This window comes from Chiloscyllium plagiosum, chromosome 4, assembly GCF_004010195.1.
Source record: "Chiloscyllium plagiosum isolate BGI_BamShark_2017 chromosome 4, ASM401019v2, whole genome shotgun sequence".
NCBI classification, from domain to species: Eukaryota; Metazoa; Chordata; class Chondrichthyes; order Orectolobiformes; family Hemiscylliidae; genus Chiloscyllium; species Chiloscyllium plagiosum.
In genome coordinates, this window is record NC_057713.1 from 32,487,143 (window position 1) to 32,502,956 (window position 15,814).

Below are 15,814 nucleotides of genomic sequence, written 5' to 3' on the forward strand. Positions count from 1 at the left end.
ATTGCAGCACATTCCCCAATTTATTTAGGAATTATGTTTGTGTCTAACTGCTAAACTTCAGTTTGCTACACCAACAGAAATTTAAACCATTTGTTATGAATATATATGTATCACATTACATGATACATTTTTCACCTTGCAGGATTTATAACCTCAAATTTTAAACTAACCTGATCTGAGAGAACACGGCAGTTACAGGCCAAATGCAGGTTTACATTCAAATGACTCAATGTTATATTCAAGTGAAAGATATAAGTTGGATGTCCAACCCAAATTAATCCCATTATTCATGAGGGCTGCATTAAAATCTGGGCAATATCAACATTTAGTGTCAAGCTAAGTGTTTACTTGTACAATGCTGCAACACTCAGCAACCAGAAAAATCTTTTCCTTACACAGTATCTAATCCCTCTGACTTTTCAGAAACATCTAGGCTCACTTCATCCATACTATTTTGCACACATGAATGATGTCCCTCCTTAATATTCTGGAAATAACAATTCCTATGGTCATTGTGTGCAACCACATTATAAATGTGAACAATTCCTCGATTCTTGACGTCTATGCCTTCGAGCAGAAGTTGAAGGATCAAAAAAGAGAGAACTTTCACCTTTACAAAAGAACCCTATAGTTCTTCAATAATGGGATGGTTGTGTTTTTATGCAACCCAGCATTATAGAAAAATTGCACCTTACAAACAGCGCTTAAAATGTTGGTGATGTAATCATGTTACAGCTGACAAACATTTTAACAGTTTGTGCTTTAGAAATAGTGTCCCCAATTTGTCAATCGCGTTACAGTGAATTTGTGTTAACAAAACATGCATTATAAGCAGAACGACATGTACTTGGTGATCAAAAAATCTGAACCATAATTTATTTAAGAACATAATATGAGCTTTCATCATCATTCTTTGTAGCTCATCTCCATGCACCCCTACCTCAGTTACACTTGGAAGAAGTGCTGCAGATTTACTTACACACTGAAGTCAAGTGCCTGTCATGAACTTTCAGGCAATTTTTATCTTCATTGCCCCATCGAATTGTTCGGCTCTCATCATACTGCAGGGTACCCCCCATACTATCCCCATTTGCACTGTGAGACCTACTGGAAGGAACCAGTTGGAAAAGATTTTCCTGATGAATGAAGCTCCGGGGAAATGTTCTTCTCCCTAAAAGCGAAAATGATCATGACACAACGGAAAAATTATACCTATCACCGAGCGAAACATCTCATATCACTTCACTAGAAATGGAATGCAATTTGAAAGAAGCTTTCCTGAGGTGTAGGCAAATGCGTCAACCAAACTGTATGCAAGATCTTGCTAAAACAGAAATGGAAAAGCAAAATACATAACAGTCCATACATTAAAAACAAGAGGATAACTAGGGAGAAGGTAGGATCACTCAAGGATAAAGGAGCGAACTTGTGCTTGGAGGCAATGGATGTGGGTTAGATCCTAAATGAGTATTTTGCGTTGATATTCACCCAGGAGAAGGATATGGAGGATGGTGAGATTTGTTTAGAGCATGCCAATATGCTAGGACATTTTGAGATCAAGAAAGAAGTGGTGTTGGGTGTCTTGAAGAAGAGCAATACGATGGAGAAGTCCTCAGTGTCCAATGGTATCTACCCCTGGTTATTGAGACATGCAAGAGAGGAGATTGCTGAGGCCTTGACCAAGATCTTTGTATCCTCACTAACCACTGATGAGGTCCCAAAGGACTGGCAAGTAGCTAATGCTGTTCCTCTGTTCAAGAAGGGAAATAGGAATAATCCAGGAAATTATAGACCAGTGAGTCTCATATTGGTGGTTGGGAAGGTATTGAAGAGAATTTTTAGAGATAGGATTTACATGAATTTGAAAAAGCCTGACCTAATTAGAGACAGTCAGCATGGCTTTGGTGTAGTGCAGGTCATGTCTTTCTAATTTGATTGAATTTTCCAAGGAGGTGACTGAGGTGATCAATTAGGGTAGAGCAGCAGATGTAATCTACATGGACTTTAGTAGGGCTGCCTCATGGTAGCCTCATCCAAGAGAGTAAGATGCTTGGGATCCACGGTGACTTGGTCGCATGGATTCAGAATTGGCTTGCCCATAGAAGGCAGGCAATAGTGGTGGAAAGGTGTTTTTTCAGGCTGGAGGTCTGTGACGAATGGTGTTCCGTAGGGATCCATACTGGGACCTTTGCTGTTTGCGATATAAGTAAGTTGGATGAAAATGTAGATGGGTTGGTTAGTAAATTTGCGGATTATACAAATATTGGTGGAGTTGTGGATAGTGTAGAAGGTTGTTAAAGGATATAGTGGAATTTAAATCAGTTGAAGATATGGGCGGAGAAATGGAAGATGGAGTTTAATCCAGGTAAGTGTGCAGTGTTGCACTTCAGGAGATTAAATGTTAATGAAAAATATACAGGTAATGGCAGGACCCTGAACATCATTGATGCACAGAGGGATCTTGGGGTTCAAGTTCATAGCTGCCTAAAAGTGGCCACGCAAGTAGATAGGGTGGTAAAGAAAGTGTATGGCATGCTTGCCTTTATTGGTCGGGGAAATTGAGTACAAGAGTCAGGATGTCATGTTGTAGCTTTATAAGACTTTGGTTAGGTCTCACTAGTAGTATTGCATTCAATTCTGCTCGCCACATTATAGGATGGATGTGCAGGCTTTGGAGAGGGTGTAGGAGAGGGTGCAGAAGAGGTTTACCAGGATGCTGCTTGAATTACAGAATATGAGCTATAAAGAGAGGCGAGGAAAATTCGGATTGTTTTTTCTGGAACAGGGAGGCTGAGGGGAGATTTGATAGAAGTCTATACAATTATGAGATGTAAAGACAGGGTTGACAGCAGAACTTCTTTCTCTCCACCGTTGAAATGTCTAAAACTAGGAGACACACGTTTAAGGTGAAAGGGGGAAGTTCAAAGGAGATGTGAAGGGTGAGTGTTTTTACACAGAGTGATAGGAGTCTGGAACACACTGCTGAGGTGGTGGTGGAGCCAGATACTATAGTGGTATTGAAGGGACTTTTAGGTAAGCACATGAATTGCAAGGAATGGAGGGATATGGACCAAGGGCAGGCACAAGGGATTAGTTTAATTTGGTGTCATGTTCGGCACAACATAAGGGCCGAAGGGCCCATTTCCGTGCTGTACAGTTCCATGTTCTAAATATAGTTAATGCTGGAAAAGTAAATAAAAGCAGAACATGATGGGAACACTTTATAAACTGGCAGTCACACAGGCTGCTCCAGCATTTACTATTCTTAACTTTCAAAAGCAAATAGGTTAATGATCAGGACACATTATTCTTCAGATAATATAGTGGAATCTTGAATCTGAAAATTTAGACATGGGTGGATTGTAATGATTGAAATTTCCTGTCTCCAGGAGCTGCAAACCCTCTGTCCACCAGCAAATGAATACTAGTGACAGTGGAATTTGGCCGGGAAGGTCCTCAATTGGCCTACGGAATGCCCCACCCTTCATGCCCTCCACTTAATCGCGATGGGAGGACGCTGGTTCTTGAAAGTGATGGAATCTCCATCCTGTAGTTTATCACCCGATGAAACAGAATCCACACTACACTCCCATCCTGCTTCTGGGAAAATATTAAATTCTACCCACAGCTTTAGTTTAATTTTTCATACAAAAGGCATTATCTCTAACTATGCAGCACTCTCTCATTAATGCAATTTTGAGGTTCAGGAGAAGTTTCGACTACAAATTAACTTATTCAGCTATCATTACATGAAAGAAACACCTTTTTCCATTTAGAAAGGTACAGTTATAAACCAAAGTGAGAAACAAGAGGGGCTGATCAGGTGTATCCTAGAACTCTGTGGGAAGGTAGAGAAGTGATTGCTGGGCCTCTTGCTGAGATATTTGTATCATCAATAGTCACAGGTGTGGTGCCAGAAGACTGGAGGTTGGCAAACGTGGTCCCACTGTTTAAGAAGGGCGGTAAAGACAAGCCAGGGATCTGTGGACTAGTGAGCCTGACGTTGGTGATGGGTAAGTTGTTGGAGGGAATCCTGAGGGACATGTATTTGGAAAGGCAAGGACTGATTAGGGATAGTCAACGTGACTTTGTGCATGGGAAATCATGTCTCACAAACTTGATTGAGTTTCTTGAAGTAGTAACAAAGAGGGTTGATGAGGGCAGAGCGGTAGATGTGATCTATATGGACTTCAGTAAGGCGTTCAACAAGTTTCCCCATGGGAGACTGTTTAGCAAGGTTAGATCTCATGGAATACAGGGAGAACTAGCCATTTGGATACAGAACTGGCTCAAAGGTAGAAGACAGAGGGTGGTGGAGGAGGTTGTTTATCCAGACTGGAGGCCTGTGACTACTGGAGTACCACAAGGATCGGTGCTGCATTCTCTACTTTTTATCATTTATATAAATGATATGGATGCAAGCATAAGAGATACAGTTAGTAAGTTTGCAGATGACAGCAAAATTGGAGGTGTAGTGGGCAGCAAAGAAGGTTACCCCAGATTACAACATGATCTTGATCAGATGGGCCAATGGATTGAGAAGTGGCAGATGGAGTTTTATTTAGATAAATGCAAGGTGCTGCATTTTGGAAAAGCAAATCTTAGCAGGACTTATACACTTAATGGTAAGGTTCTAGGAGTGTTGCTGAATAAAGAGACCTTGGAGTGCAGGTTCATAGCTCCTTGAAAGTGGAGTTGCAGGTAGGATAGTGAAGGTGGTGTTTGGTATGCTTTCCTTTATTGGACAGAGTATTGAGTACAGGAGTTAGGAGGTCATGTTGCAGCTGTACAGGATATTGGTTAGGCCACTGTTGGAATAGTGTGTGTAATTCTGGCCTCCTTCCTATTGGAAAGATGTTGTGAAACTTGAAAGGGTTCAGAAAATATTACAAGGATGTTGCCACGGTTGGAGGATTTGAGCTATTTGGGGAGGTTTAATAGTCTAGGGCTATTTTCCCTGGAGCATTGAGGGCTGGGGTGACCTTTAGAGATTTATAAAATCATTAGAGGCATGAATAGGATAAATAGACAAAGTCTTTTCCCTGGGGTGGGGGAGTCCAGAACTAGAGGGCATAGGTTTAGGGTGAGAGGGGAAAGATATAAACGAGACCTAAGGGGCAACGTTTTCATGCAGAGGGTGGTACGTGTATGGAATGAGCTGCCAGAAGAAGTGTGAAGGGTAAAACAATTGCAACATTTAGAAGGCCTCTGGATGGGAATATGAATAGGAAGGGTTTGGAGGGAAATGGGCTGGGTGCTGGCAGGTGGGACTAAATTTGGTTGGGATATCTGGTCGGCATGGACAAGTTGGAGCGAAAGTTCTGTTTCTGTGCTATACATCTCTATGACTCTATGAATACGAAATGGTCAGAGGAAAACCATAGTGCAGCAAACTTTAATAAAACTTTCTTGTTTTAACAGTGTCAATAATTTAATTTGTGTGTTCATTGCCAATGTGCAATTAATCTCTACAAATGAGGGAGGTCCAACTCTTGATCATGCACTTGTGCTGAGCTATCTGATCATAAAGATAACGGGAATGGGAGAACAAACATTTTAAATTCAGTCTGCTGAGCTCCGGAGGTGGAAAATAAAAACACAGTTCTCATACCAAATGACTATTCCCTGATACCGACTGGAAAAAATGCATGTGTGTGGGCAGTGGGAGGGTCCAGGAAGTGCTCAAAGTTGGACTGCCTGCCAACACTCTGCAAGTTCTGACACAAAGAGCAGCTACCATTGGGTCTGGTATTAATGGTCTCCAAGTATCTCTGCAATTGTGGATAACAAGTGTCAAACAATTCCAGCTGCAAAGGAGACCTTGTTTCTTTTTATAAAAACTAGAACTTCTGCTAATGTATTACAATGTAATTGGTACTTTTAAAACAGCATGCCAAATGTTTTGTTTCCATGGTTTTCCTAAAGTTAGCTGAAAGATAATTCTGCAACTAGAACTGCAACCTATAACCCATTTTCATTGGAACAAATTCAGGGTTCATGATGTTTAAATCAAACTAAATGATGAAACGGACGTATGTTTTGGAATCTCGGAGAAAGGTTTTGCAGCAAGCAAATAGCCAGCTGAAAATCACAAATACTCTGCATTTTCACTGGATACAAGGATACTAATCTTTGCCTCAGGAAATGAAACAACAAAGTTGGCATTGTCATACGTGAACAGGAATTTCAAAAACTCTGTGCTTTAACTTACCATCACTATAGTCCTTGCGGTGATTTGAGACGTGATACTGCCGTGGGTATGTCCCACCTTTTCCTGCTCTTTCACAATAGTGGTTGGCAGGTTCTGAAAGAGAAAACAAAAGTAAAATAAGTCTAATTTCTAATAGAATAATTTAATATTTCAATTAAAAAATGAGCAAAGCTAACCTAGCTTTTAACTTCCTCCATTATCAAAACCTGGTTTGAGTTGACTTACACCGATCAGTTATCAATAATTGACTTAAAAGTCTATTCAATGGAGACAGAGAGGAAGTAGAGGACAATGAAATAAATGATCATTTGCTTATTTGTTCAACATTTTGAACTCTTGCTCACATGGGTGTTTAGGAATGTAAGCCTCTGTGAATTTAGCTCAATGTTGTAATCTTATCAGCAAGCTGTCTTTAATGTACACTTCAAATATTTCCATTTTCTAAACGTCAGTCTGTACTACATCAGAGCCAAGGAAGCTGAATTTGAGAAAGGTTCGTGCATCCCTAGAGGACCAGAGCCAATCAGCAGATTGTTCCAGCTCTATGATACATATGACACTTGTGTCTAAAGCAACATCACATTATTTTCATTGGGTTCCTTTTTGAATTTAAGTGATCACTATCTAGAACTCATAAATTGTAAGTTTTTTTCTTTCTGAAAAGATTTATCTGGTATTTTTATTACTTAAGATCTTTCTGAAACTGTAACAGAAGAAACCAAAATAATCAGTGGAAAACAGAGACAAACTGTTGAAAAACACATGGTTTTTAAAACTTATTTCAGGAGATTTGCATATGGCTGGGTAGCCCAGTGTTATTGCTCATATGTGTCAAAATATTTATACTCAGACTCCTTACAATTGGAATCCAGGTCTGCAAGATGTTTCTGGCAACTTGGGTGCAGGTATTTCAACTCAAATCCAAAATGTATAAATGGGAAAACCAGACTTTAATCACAGGACAGTGTAATAGCAAAAGGGTGTGAAAAATCATAAAGATTATATGAGAAGGGAGAGAGAAAAAAAATTGAAACATCCTAAAACCATTTGTATCCCTGTTGACAAATACTCAGTTTTATTTTATTCATTCACAAGATGTGGCTGTCGTTACCATTCCAGCATTCATTGCTCATCTGTATTTGCTCAGGGGGCAGTTAGAAGTCAATTATAAGCGACACTTGGATAGGCACATGGATGATAGTAAAATGAAGGGTATGTGGATTAGTTTAATCTTAGAGTAGGATAAAAGGTCAGCACAACATCAAGGGCAGAAAGGCTTGTACCATGCTATCCTGTTCTATGACACAGCAAACAACTGAAATATATTTAATTGCACAATGTGGGCATTGTTGGCTGACCCACTTTTATTAACTAACTTCACAAACTGGTGGTGTGCTCTTCATAGTGATTGTCAGTACAATTGAAAAGTTTGGTATGCCGTTTCAGAGGCCATTAACAAGTGACAGTATTGTGTAGACTGCAATCATGTGTGGGCCATATTCTGTAGGAATGAAAATTAAAATTGTTGGTCAAATTCAACAGGCCTGGCAGCATCTGTAGAAAGAAAGTAGAGTTAACATTTTGAGTCCAGTGACTCTTCATCAGAACCATTCTGAAGAGCAGTCACCAGACTCAAAATATTAACTCTGCTTTCTTCCAACAGATGCTGCCAGACCTGCTGAGTTTCACCAGAAATTTCTGGGGTTTTGTTTCAGATCTCCAGTATCCGCAGTTCTCTATGTTATTACTCTGTAGGAATGGTTGGTTCCCTTCTCCAATGAAAGCTGTTGATGAAACTATTTCAACAATCCAGCAGCTTCATGTCACTCTGTTTTCCTGCTGAAGTTATCAGATTGAGTGAAGTCAATTACACAACTTTTCACGGTGGGAGTTACAAGCCAAGATGATGATGGGTTTGACAGGGTAGATGTGGAGAGGTTTCTTCCCCCAGTGGGAGAACCCAGGACCAGAAGACATCTCAGAGGTGGGGTTTCCCACTTCAGTCAGAGATGAGGAGGCAACTTTTCTCCCAGAGGGTGGTGAATCTGTGGAATTCTTTACTGCAGAGAGCTGTCAAGATTGTTTCATTAAGGTCGAGGCTGAAATAGTTTCATAATCATGATGGGAACCAAGGTCAATTTGAAAAAGGAAAGTGGAGATGAGGACTTGCAGATCACTGAATGCTGGAGTGGGCTCAGTATACTGACTGCCCTATTTCTGCTCATATGTTTTATGGTCTTAGCCTTTAGGACTCAACATTGAGTTCAAAAACTTCAGAGTGTGAATTCTGTTCTCCATTTCAATTACAATGCAGACCCCCACCCTGACCACATCCTGTTATCTTTGTTATTTGCAGAACAAACCCATTTTTTCCTTTACACGCCAATCATTTAGAATTATTTTATACCTTAATAGCTCTTTTATCACCATTAGCACTCTTTTTTTCTCTTTTGTACCATCATCGGCTATTCCACCCACACTTTCTTCCTCCCTCCCAACAGCATAAAATTGTGCTATTTTCCAGCCCCATTCAATTCAAAAGAAGAGTTTTATTGGACTCAAAACGTTAGATTAGAAACAGGCCCTTCAGCCCAATCAGTCCACATCAACCCTCTGAAGAGTAACCCACCCAGACCCATTTCCCTCTGACTAATACACGTAACACTATGGGCAATTTAGTTTGGCCAATTCACCTGGTCTGCACGAAGAAACCGGAGCACCCAGAGGAAACCCACACAGACACAGGGAGAATGTGCAAACTCCACACAGTCGCCCAAGGCTGGAATCGAACCTGGGACCCTAGTGCTGTGAGGCAGCAGTGCCAACCACTGAGCCACCCTCTGTTAACTCTGCTTTTCTCTCCTCAGGTGCTGTGAGACTTGCTGAATTTCTTGAGGATTTTCTCATTTTATTTCAGACTTCCAGTCTGCAGCATTTTTCTTTCATTGCCCTGAGGAACCTCCGGAGCTGAAATGATTGACCTGTAAAAAAATCACAACCATCTTCCTCATGTTCAGTATGACTCCAGCCACAGATCTAGTCTGTGTACGTAAGAGTAAGACACAACATTAGTTTGAATCCCAAATTGAGCAGCTTGCCTCGAACTTTTAGAATGTATTTTTGTCAAGTTCTATGGAATGACAGATCATGAGAATGTGGAAAAATATTGTCTTTTGCATTACTTTCCACTAACAATACTCACAAATAATCCAGACTTGATTAAAATTAAGTTTAAGGTACTGTGCTTTTGTTAGTACAGGTTTAACACAACTGAATGACATAATGGAAGGGGACAAAATCTGAAAAATTCTGATTATTCCCTGTAGTCAGAATTCTTTTTCTTTAGTTCAAGGTTATTCTGAAAAAAAAGCAAAACGTCATGTTTCCTTCTACTCCTACTTGGGTTATATTACCAGCTGCTTAGAATTTTGGGATACTTTCCATGTTGAATATGCTTATTAATTGTAAGTGCTTTATTCGTGCCAGATAAAAATGAGCACTTACCCTTGTGTCAGTCTGATTTAAAAGCATGAAAAGTCATACTGACTTAATTATGGTCACTAATTCTTGGGTGGAGTTCTTTTTAGTACGTTGATACAATACACATGTTCGTAAAGCAATAATTTGATCTGAAATCAATCTGTCAAAATATTTATCCCAGTCCCTCCATTCCCAGCCAACAGGCAATTCCTTGCTGAGAAACAGTGCGTCAAACATCAGCATCTTTCGAATAACCTCTCCAATTTACTCTTCATGTTTAAGTCTGGTTTGTCAGTGTAAACAGGTTACTGACTATCAATGGGAGTCTATCATTATAACGGTTTCTGTCTTTGTTGAATATTCTCAAATTCAGATTAAAGAGACTCCCCCGCCAGTTTTGTTAGCACATGCATGGTGCTGGTGCAATCACAGCAATGAGGGCAACGTTTAAAATATTTCTGATCAATGTGGGTTTCCTCCCACAGACCAAAAATGTGCAGGTTAGGTGAATTGGTCATGCTAAATTGCCCATAGTGTTAGGTGAAGAGGTAAATGCAAGGAAACGGGTCTGGGTGGGTTGCTCTTCAGAGGGTCGGTGTGGACTTGTTGGGCCAAAGGGCCTGTTTCCACACTGTAAGTAAGTAATCTAAAAAGGAAACCTCTTCAGACATGTCTAAGGAAGGTGGAACTTTAACCCAGACCTTCTGGTTCAGAGGTCTGGATGCTACTACTGTGTCACAAGGTCAAGATTTAATTCCTAGCTTGTACTGTTAGCTGGCTTTTAAAAACAATGTATCAGTTTTAGGAGACATTTCGTTTTTCAATTTAGGAACGATTAAAAAACCTAGAATTCCTGCTCTTGGTTACAATTATGACCACGTCTGAGAAATTTTCAGGTATGGTTATTAAGTGAGAATTTGACAGAGATTGAGATGAACCACAGGTGATCAGCCTGACTAACTTCTTATTTCAGCCTCACCATTGCCAAACCCACCCTACTGTCATAGGTGCTAATATTCCAGTGGCCTGGACTAAACTGGACATTAAATTAATTAAATTTTACTATTGAATACAACTAATTGGAATAAATCGGAAAAATAAAACAACTACAAGTAATGCTGATCCGAATTTTTTAAAAGTTGGCTGAAAAGCCAATCTGGTTCATTAGCATTTTTTATGAAAGATGATCCGTCACTTACATTTGGCCTGACCTACATGTGACCCCACACCAAAGTATTGTAGTTGACTTTTCACTGTTCACAGATATGGCATAAGAAGCCCCGCAGTTACATCAAACTGCTGAGAGAAAGTCAAAAAAGAATAAAAACAGGATATTTTCTACTCTAACTGTTCAGGCTTGTAATGACACACATCTGGAGCAGGTGGGACTTCCTGGCCCTGAAACATTACCACTGTGCCACAGAGATAGTATTATACACGACTGAAGCAGGTGGGACTTGAACCTAGGACCCCAGCTCAGATGTAAAGACACTATCAGTGCTCAAAAAGAGTCTTCCATTCCTCAGGCACATTTTAAGAAAAATACTTTCCACCACCAAATCACCAGTGGATACAAGTAAATGGAAAGTTTGTCAGGATCAATGTAATAACAACTTGGACATATTAAAGCATTACCTTAATCTAGAAAGTTATCTGGATCAGCCACCTAAAAGCTACTCTCCAAACTGCACAATATTTGATTGAAAATAGATCTTCATTTCCTCGTGTTGTTGAGTAAATTCCTGAAGTTCTCTCTCCAATAGGACTGTAGAACCTGATACCACAAAGACTGCAACAGTTCACAAAGGCAGCTCAACCACCACGATCTTGCAGATAATTTGAGACAGGCATAGAAACGTTGCCGGTAAGTAATCCTCTATTCAGATTCATTGGACAGTACCAATGCCACTGTTGGCCTGTCAAAGTTGATGCTCAGCTCATCACCTTTCAAATGCTTTAATTACAATCGTTTCAACATGGGGCATCATGTTATTGTACATGGATCACCACCATCACCTCTGTGTAAATGAATTACTCTTCGCCTCGACTATATTTTCTTCATTATCAACATATTTAAACACCCCATCCCAATAATGCAGGTCCTTCAGACAACCCATCTCAACCTTTTACACAAACCAACCTTCCCATCAACTGAGTATCTTACTGGTTCTCAAGTAACTACAGAGCGTTTTGTAACCTTACCCTACCTTAAAGTAAGGTACTGAAACATGTTCTCTCATATTAATTTTGATTTACCTTTTTGCAAGCCACAGTAATGGGAGGCAGTTCATATGAAATTCTTACCTTTGAAGTTGAAGCATTCATCGGTATAACTCTTTGCAACTCCAGGCTGGGTGAAGGATGGGCTATGAATTTTGAAAATAATGAAAGCATACAAAGAGTTTAGAAATCAAAATATTTGACTTCATGCCCTTAATTTACAGTAATTGACTGAAATTCTGTTATTATTTAATGCTTTTAAATCCTTGGTAAGAATTCATATGATGATTAGGTACTACCATCAAAGTGAAGTTACAATTGAATTTGAAATGTATTGCAAAGGATTTGCTCAAATAACCCAGTGACTGACTAACCCTTTGTGGGATGTGCGCTGATCTTTAATTGGCCTTGAACTGAGGCCTCGCTTGGGCCATTTCAGAGGATAGTTAAGGATTTTCCTGTTGCTGTGGGTGAGCAGTCACATGTACATGACCATGTACAGACAGCAGTTTTCCTTGATTTTATAATAATCAATGATAGTCTCTATAAGGGCGGTCATGACATATCTTCAAATTCCTATGATGTAGAAGTGCCAGTGGAAGGGGTGAACAAAGTTAAAAATCACACAACACCAGGTAATACTCCAACAGGTTTATTTGGAAGCACTATTTATTTCAGAGCACAGCCCCTCCATCAGATAGCTAGTGGGGCAGGATCACAGGACACAAATCTTATTATACACATCAATCAGTTAATCTGACTTAATAATTTCAGACTTTTGCAGCATGTAATTGGGAAGAAAGGAGTTCGAGAGAGAGAGAGAGAGAAATAGTAAAAAGCCTATCCAAGGTTCTCATTGTTTATTCCCGTCCAATGATTCATTACCAGAAAGTTACATGAGGACAAATGTGGACTCAACTGAAATATCCCACACCAGCTCCAATCTGTTGCCTATTGATTTGCTCCCTCATGAGGAAGGCCGTATGGTGATAACTGATACCACCTATGGAATCAAAGCAAGTCTTGAATCAATGCCTCCTGGTAGATGGAATAAGCATATAAATTGGTCCTAGGTGCTCTTCAGTACTGTATCACTGAGCCAGAGGGCCTCGGTTCAAATCCCACCTGTTGCCATGATGTGTCAGAAGATATCTGAACAGATTGAATAAAAATATCTAAAATTTGGTCCTTTTTGTCTTCTTTATTCAACCCTAAGAATATTTCTATTCTTATCCAACAACACCTCAAGGTAAGAGGAGGAACAGATAATACTGTGGACGACATTTTTTGGAGGCATGGATCTAGACTTCCCAACCAGCACATTGCACCTACAGTTTTTGACATTTGTGGAGAATTGCAGGGGGGGGGGGGGGGGAGCTTCAAATTGCAGGTTTGCAGAGACAGCTGGCCATATAAAACATCACCAGGTATCTCTTAATTTTGCCGCCTAGGATGGGAAATCTGGTCCACATTAGAACTGTTAAGTGCATTTTTGCTAGGTAGAGGACCCTTTCGGTTGTAGTACTGGGACATTGTTAAGGGAGGTGCGATACGGTTGTGGGAGACAAAGCGTCCTTTGGTATTTTTAAAGGTAACCTGATTGTGCATAAACTAAATGGAACTGCCAAGGGAGTTGTCAGAAGCATCTGGTAAAAAGAGGAGAGGTGAGAATGACATCAAAGGCACTGAATGTAGCATCAAAGAGCTCCAGCAAACCTGGAGTCAGGGCAAACTCTGCACTGGCTGGGGTCATACATAGCACAAAGAAAGATGTAGTTATTGGAGGTCAGTCATCTCAGCTCCAGCATGTCACTGCAGGGGTTCCTCAGGATAGTGCCCTTGGCCCAACTATCTTCAGCTGCTTCATCTATGATCTTCCCTTCATCATACAATCAGGAGTCTTGAAAACCGTCCGTATTACATAATAGGAGTGTTGAAGGTCTTAAAACACATGAAGGTAGATTGGTAGGTACATGGACAGGAAGGATTTAAAGGGATATGGGCCAAATGCAGGCAAATGGGGCCAGTTCAATTTAGGAAACCTAGTCAGAATGGACAAGTTGGGGCAAAGGGTCTGTAGTCATGCTGTATGATCTATGTGAGGATGTTCGCTGATGACTGCGCATCATTTGCGAGCAAGAGCTGGACAACATCCAACTTTAGTGCCTCCCAAGTGCTAGGCAATGACCTTTTCCAACAAGAAAGAATCTAACCTGGATGAACAATAGCATTGCCATCACACAAACTATGAACGGACTGAAAGTTACCACTGACTAAAAACTGATCCGGACCAATCATATAAATACTGCAGCTCCAAGAGCAAGTCAGAGGCCAGGAACACTGCAGTGAGCAACTACCTCACCCAGTCTGACCACCATCTGTAGTGGAACACTTGATGGATATCGCTCCAACAACACTTAAGAAAGTTGACACAATCCAAGATAAAGCAGCCACTTGAATGACACCCCATCCACACACTTCATCACCAACTCACGTGGCAACCATGTGCACCAACTCATCAAGACTCCTCTAACAGTTCCTTCCAGAATTCCAACTTCCATCATCTAGAAGAACAAGGGCAGCAGCTGCATGGAACTGTCTCCCTGCAAAATGATCCCCCCCCAAGGCATACACCACCCTGATGACATATTGCCGGTTTAAAATCCTAGAATTCTCCTACGCATCAAAGACTCCAGCATTTAAGAAGGCATCTCATCACCAACACCTCCAGGGCAATTATGGGTGACTGATCTTGATAGTGATGGCCACATTCCATCAACAAACAAAACAACTGTTGAAATGTCTGAAGATGAGGATGGAAGTTATGCTATCGCTGTACAGAACTTTGATTAGATCCTATCTGAATAGCTTCATTAAGTTCCAGTCACCACGTCCCAGAAATGATGCAGTGCCATTGGAAGTGAGAGAGATACGGCTTCATCAGAGCTGTCCTGGAGTTACGTGTTAAGGCAGAAGAACATCTGCATGAAATCTGCTTGAATATATAAAAGTGGTGAGCAAACATAAGTATTTAAGATGATTCAAAGACTTGATACGCTAGACAAAAAAATGTTTTTCTTTCCAAGGAAGAATCCAAAATAAAGGGCTATTTCCATTAAATTGGAGATGATTTTAGACAGCATTCCTTCACACAAAGAATATGGGAAATCTTGAACCCTTTCACCAGAAAAAAAAAACTGTTAAAGCTTATAGTCAAGTAAGGCTTATAGTCAAGGACATCAAAAGTTAGGAAACCAGATGGGTTAATGGAGTTAACATACTGAGCAGCCATGATCTAAACAAATGGAACACATTCAAGGGATTGACAATCCCGTTTTCCAAAGAACAGAAGTCTGAGGACAGTACAGAGCCTGACAATCTGACATTTTTCCAGATGCAGTAGAAAATTCAATTTCCTGGCAACTAGAAACCATTCAAAGAGTCCATTAAAACTGGAGAATTCAGAAGATTCCACCTCAGTTAAGCTAATAATTACGCAGATGTTTAGAGGATGGAAAATCTAGACTAACTCCTGGATAGCTTTAAACCGATTCTCTGACTCACTGATTAACAGCCTCCCCACCCCCAGCACCTCCCCTGACAATCATGTCCAGAACAGATCCTCCATCCCAACCTGACTGTGACAAACAGTCTTCAGAATATCCAGGACACTAACAAATATAAAAAATTAACATACCATTGAGAATAATAGCCTGGATTTTCCAATTGACCAGACTATTATTTCTGAAGCATATATGGAAACTGTACGTGGGGATCCTGTGGATTCCCACAACCCAACCACACCAACCACCTCCAGACCCGTTAGCCTCCTCTATTCCTGGGACCTGACACACACCAGTGACCAGACCCAAAGCCCAACCCTCTATGCCTGGGACCCAAAGT

At 40.5% G+C, this 15,814-nt stretch overlaps 1 protein-coding gene across 3 annotated transcripts in view; it reads right to left on the reverse strand.

Annotated features, from left to right (window-relative positions):
* map3k22 (mitogen-activated protein kinase kinase kinase 22) overlaps positions 1-15,814 on the reverse strand; it is a 120,810-nt gene that overhangs the window by 40,663 nt on the left and 64,333 nt on the right. For all 3 annotated transcript variants that reach the window (XM_043687909.1, XM_043687908.1, XM_043687907.1), the window contains exons 10-12: positions 11,996-12,057; positions 6,212-6,304; positions 980-1,171 (exon numbers count right to left, since the gene is read on the reverse strand). In XM_043687909.1, coding sequence (XP_043543844.1) covers positions 980-1,171; positions 6,212-6,304; positions 11,996-12,057 — 347 coding nt within the window. The remainder of the gene's footprint in view (positions 1-979; positions 1,172-6,211; positions 6,305-11,995; positions 12,058-15,814) is intronic.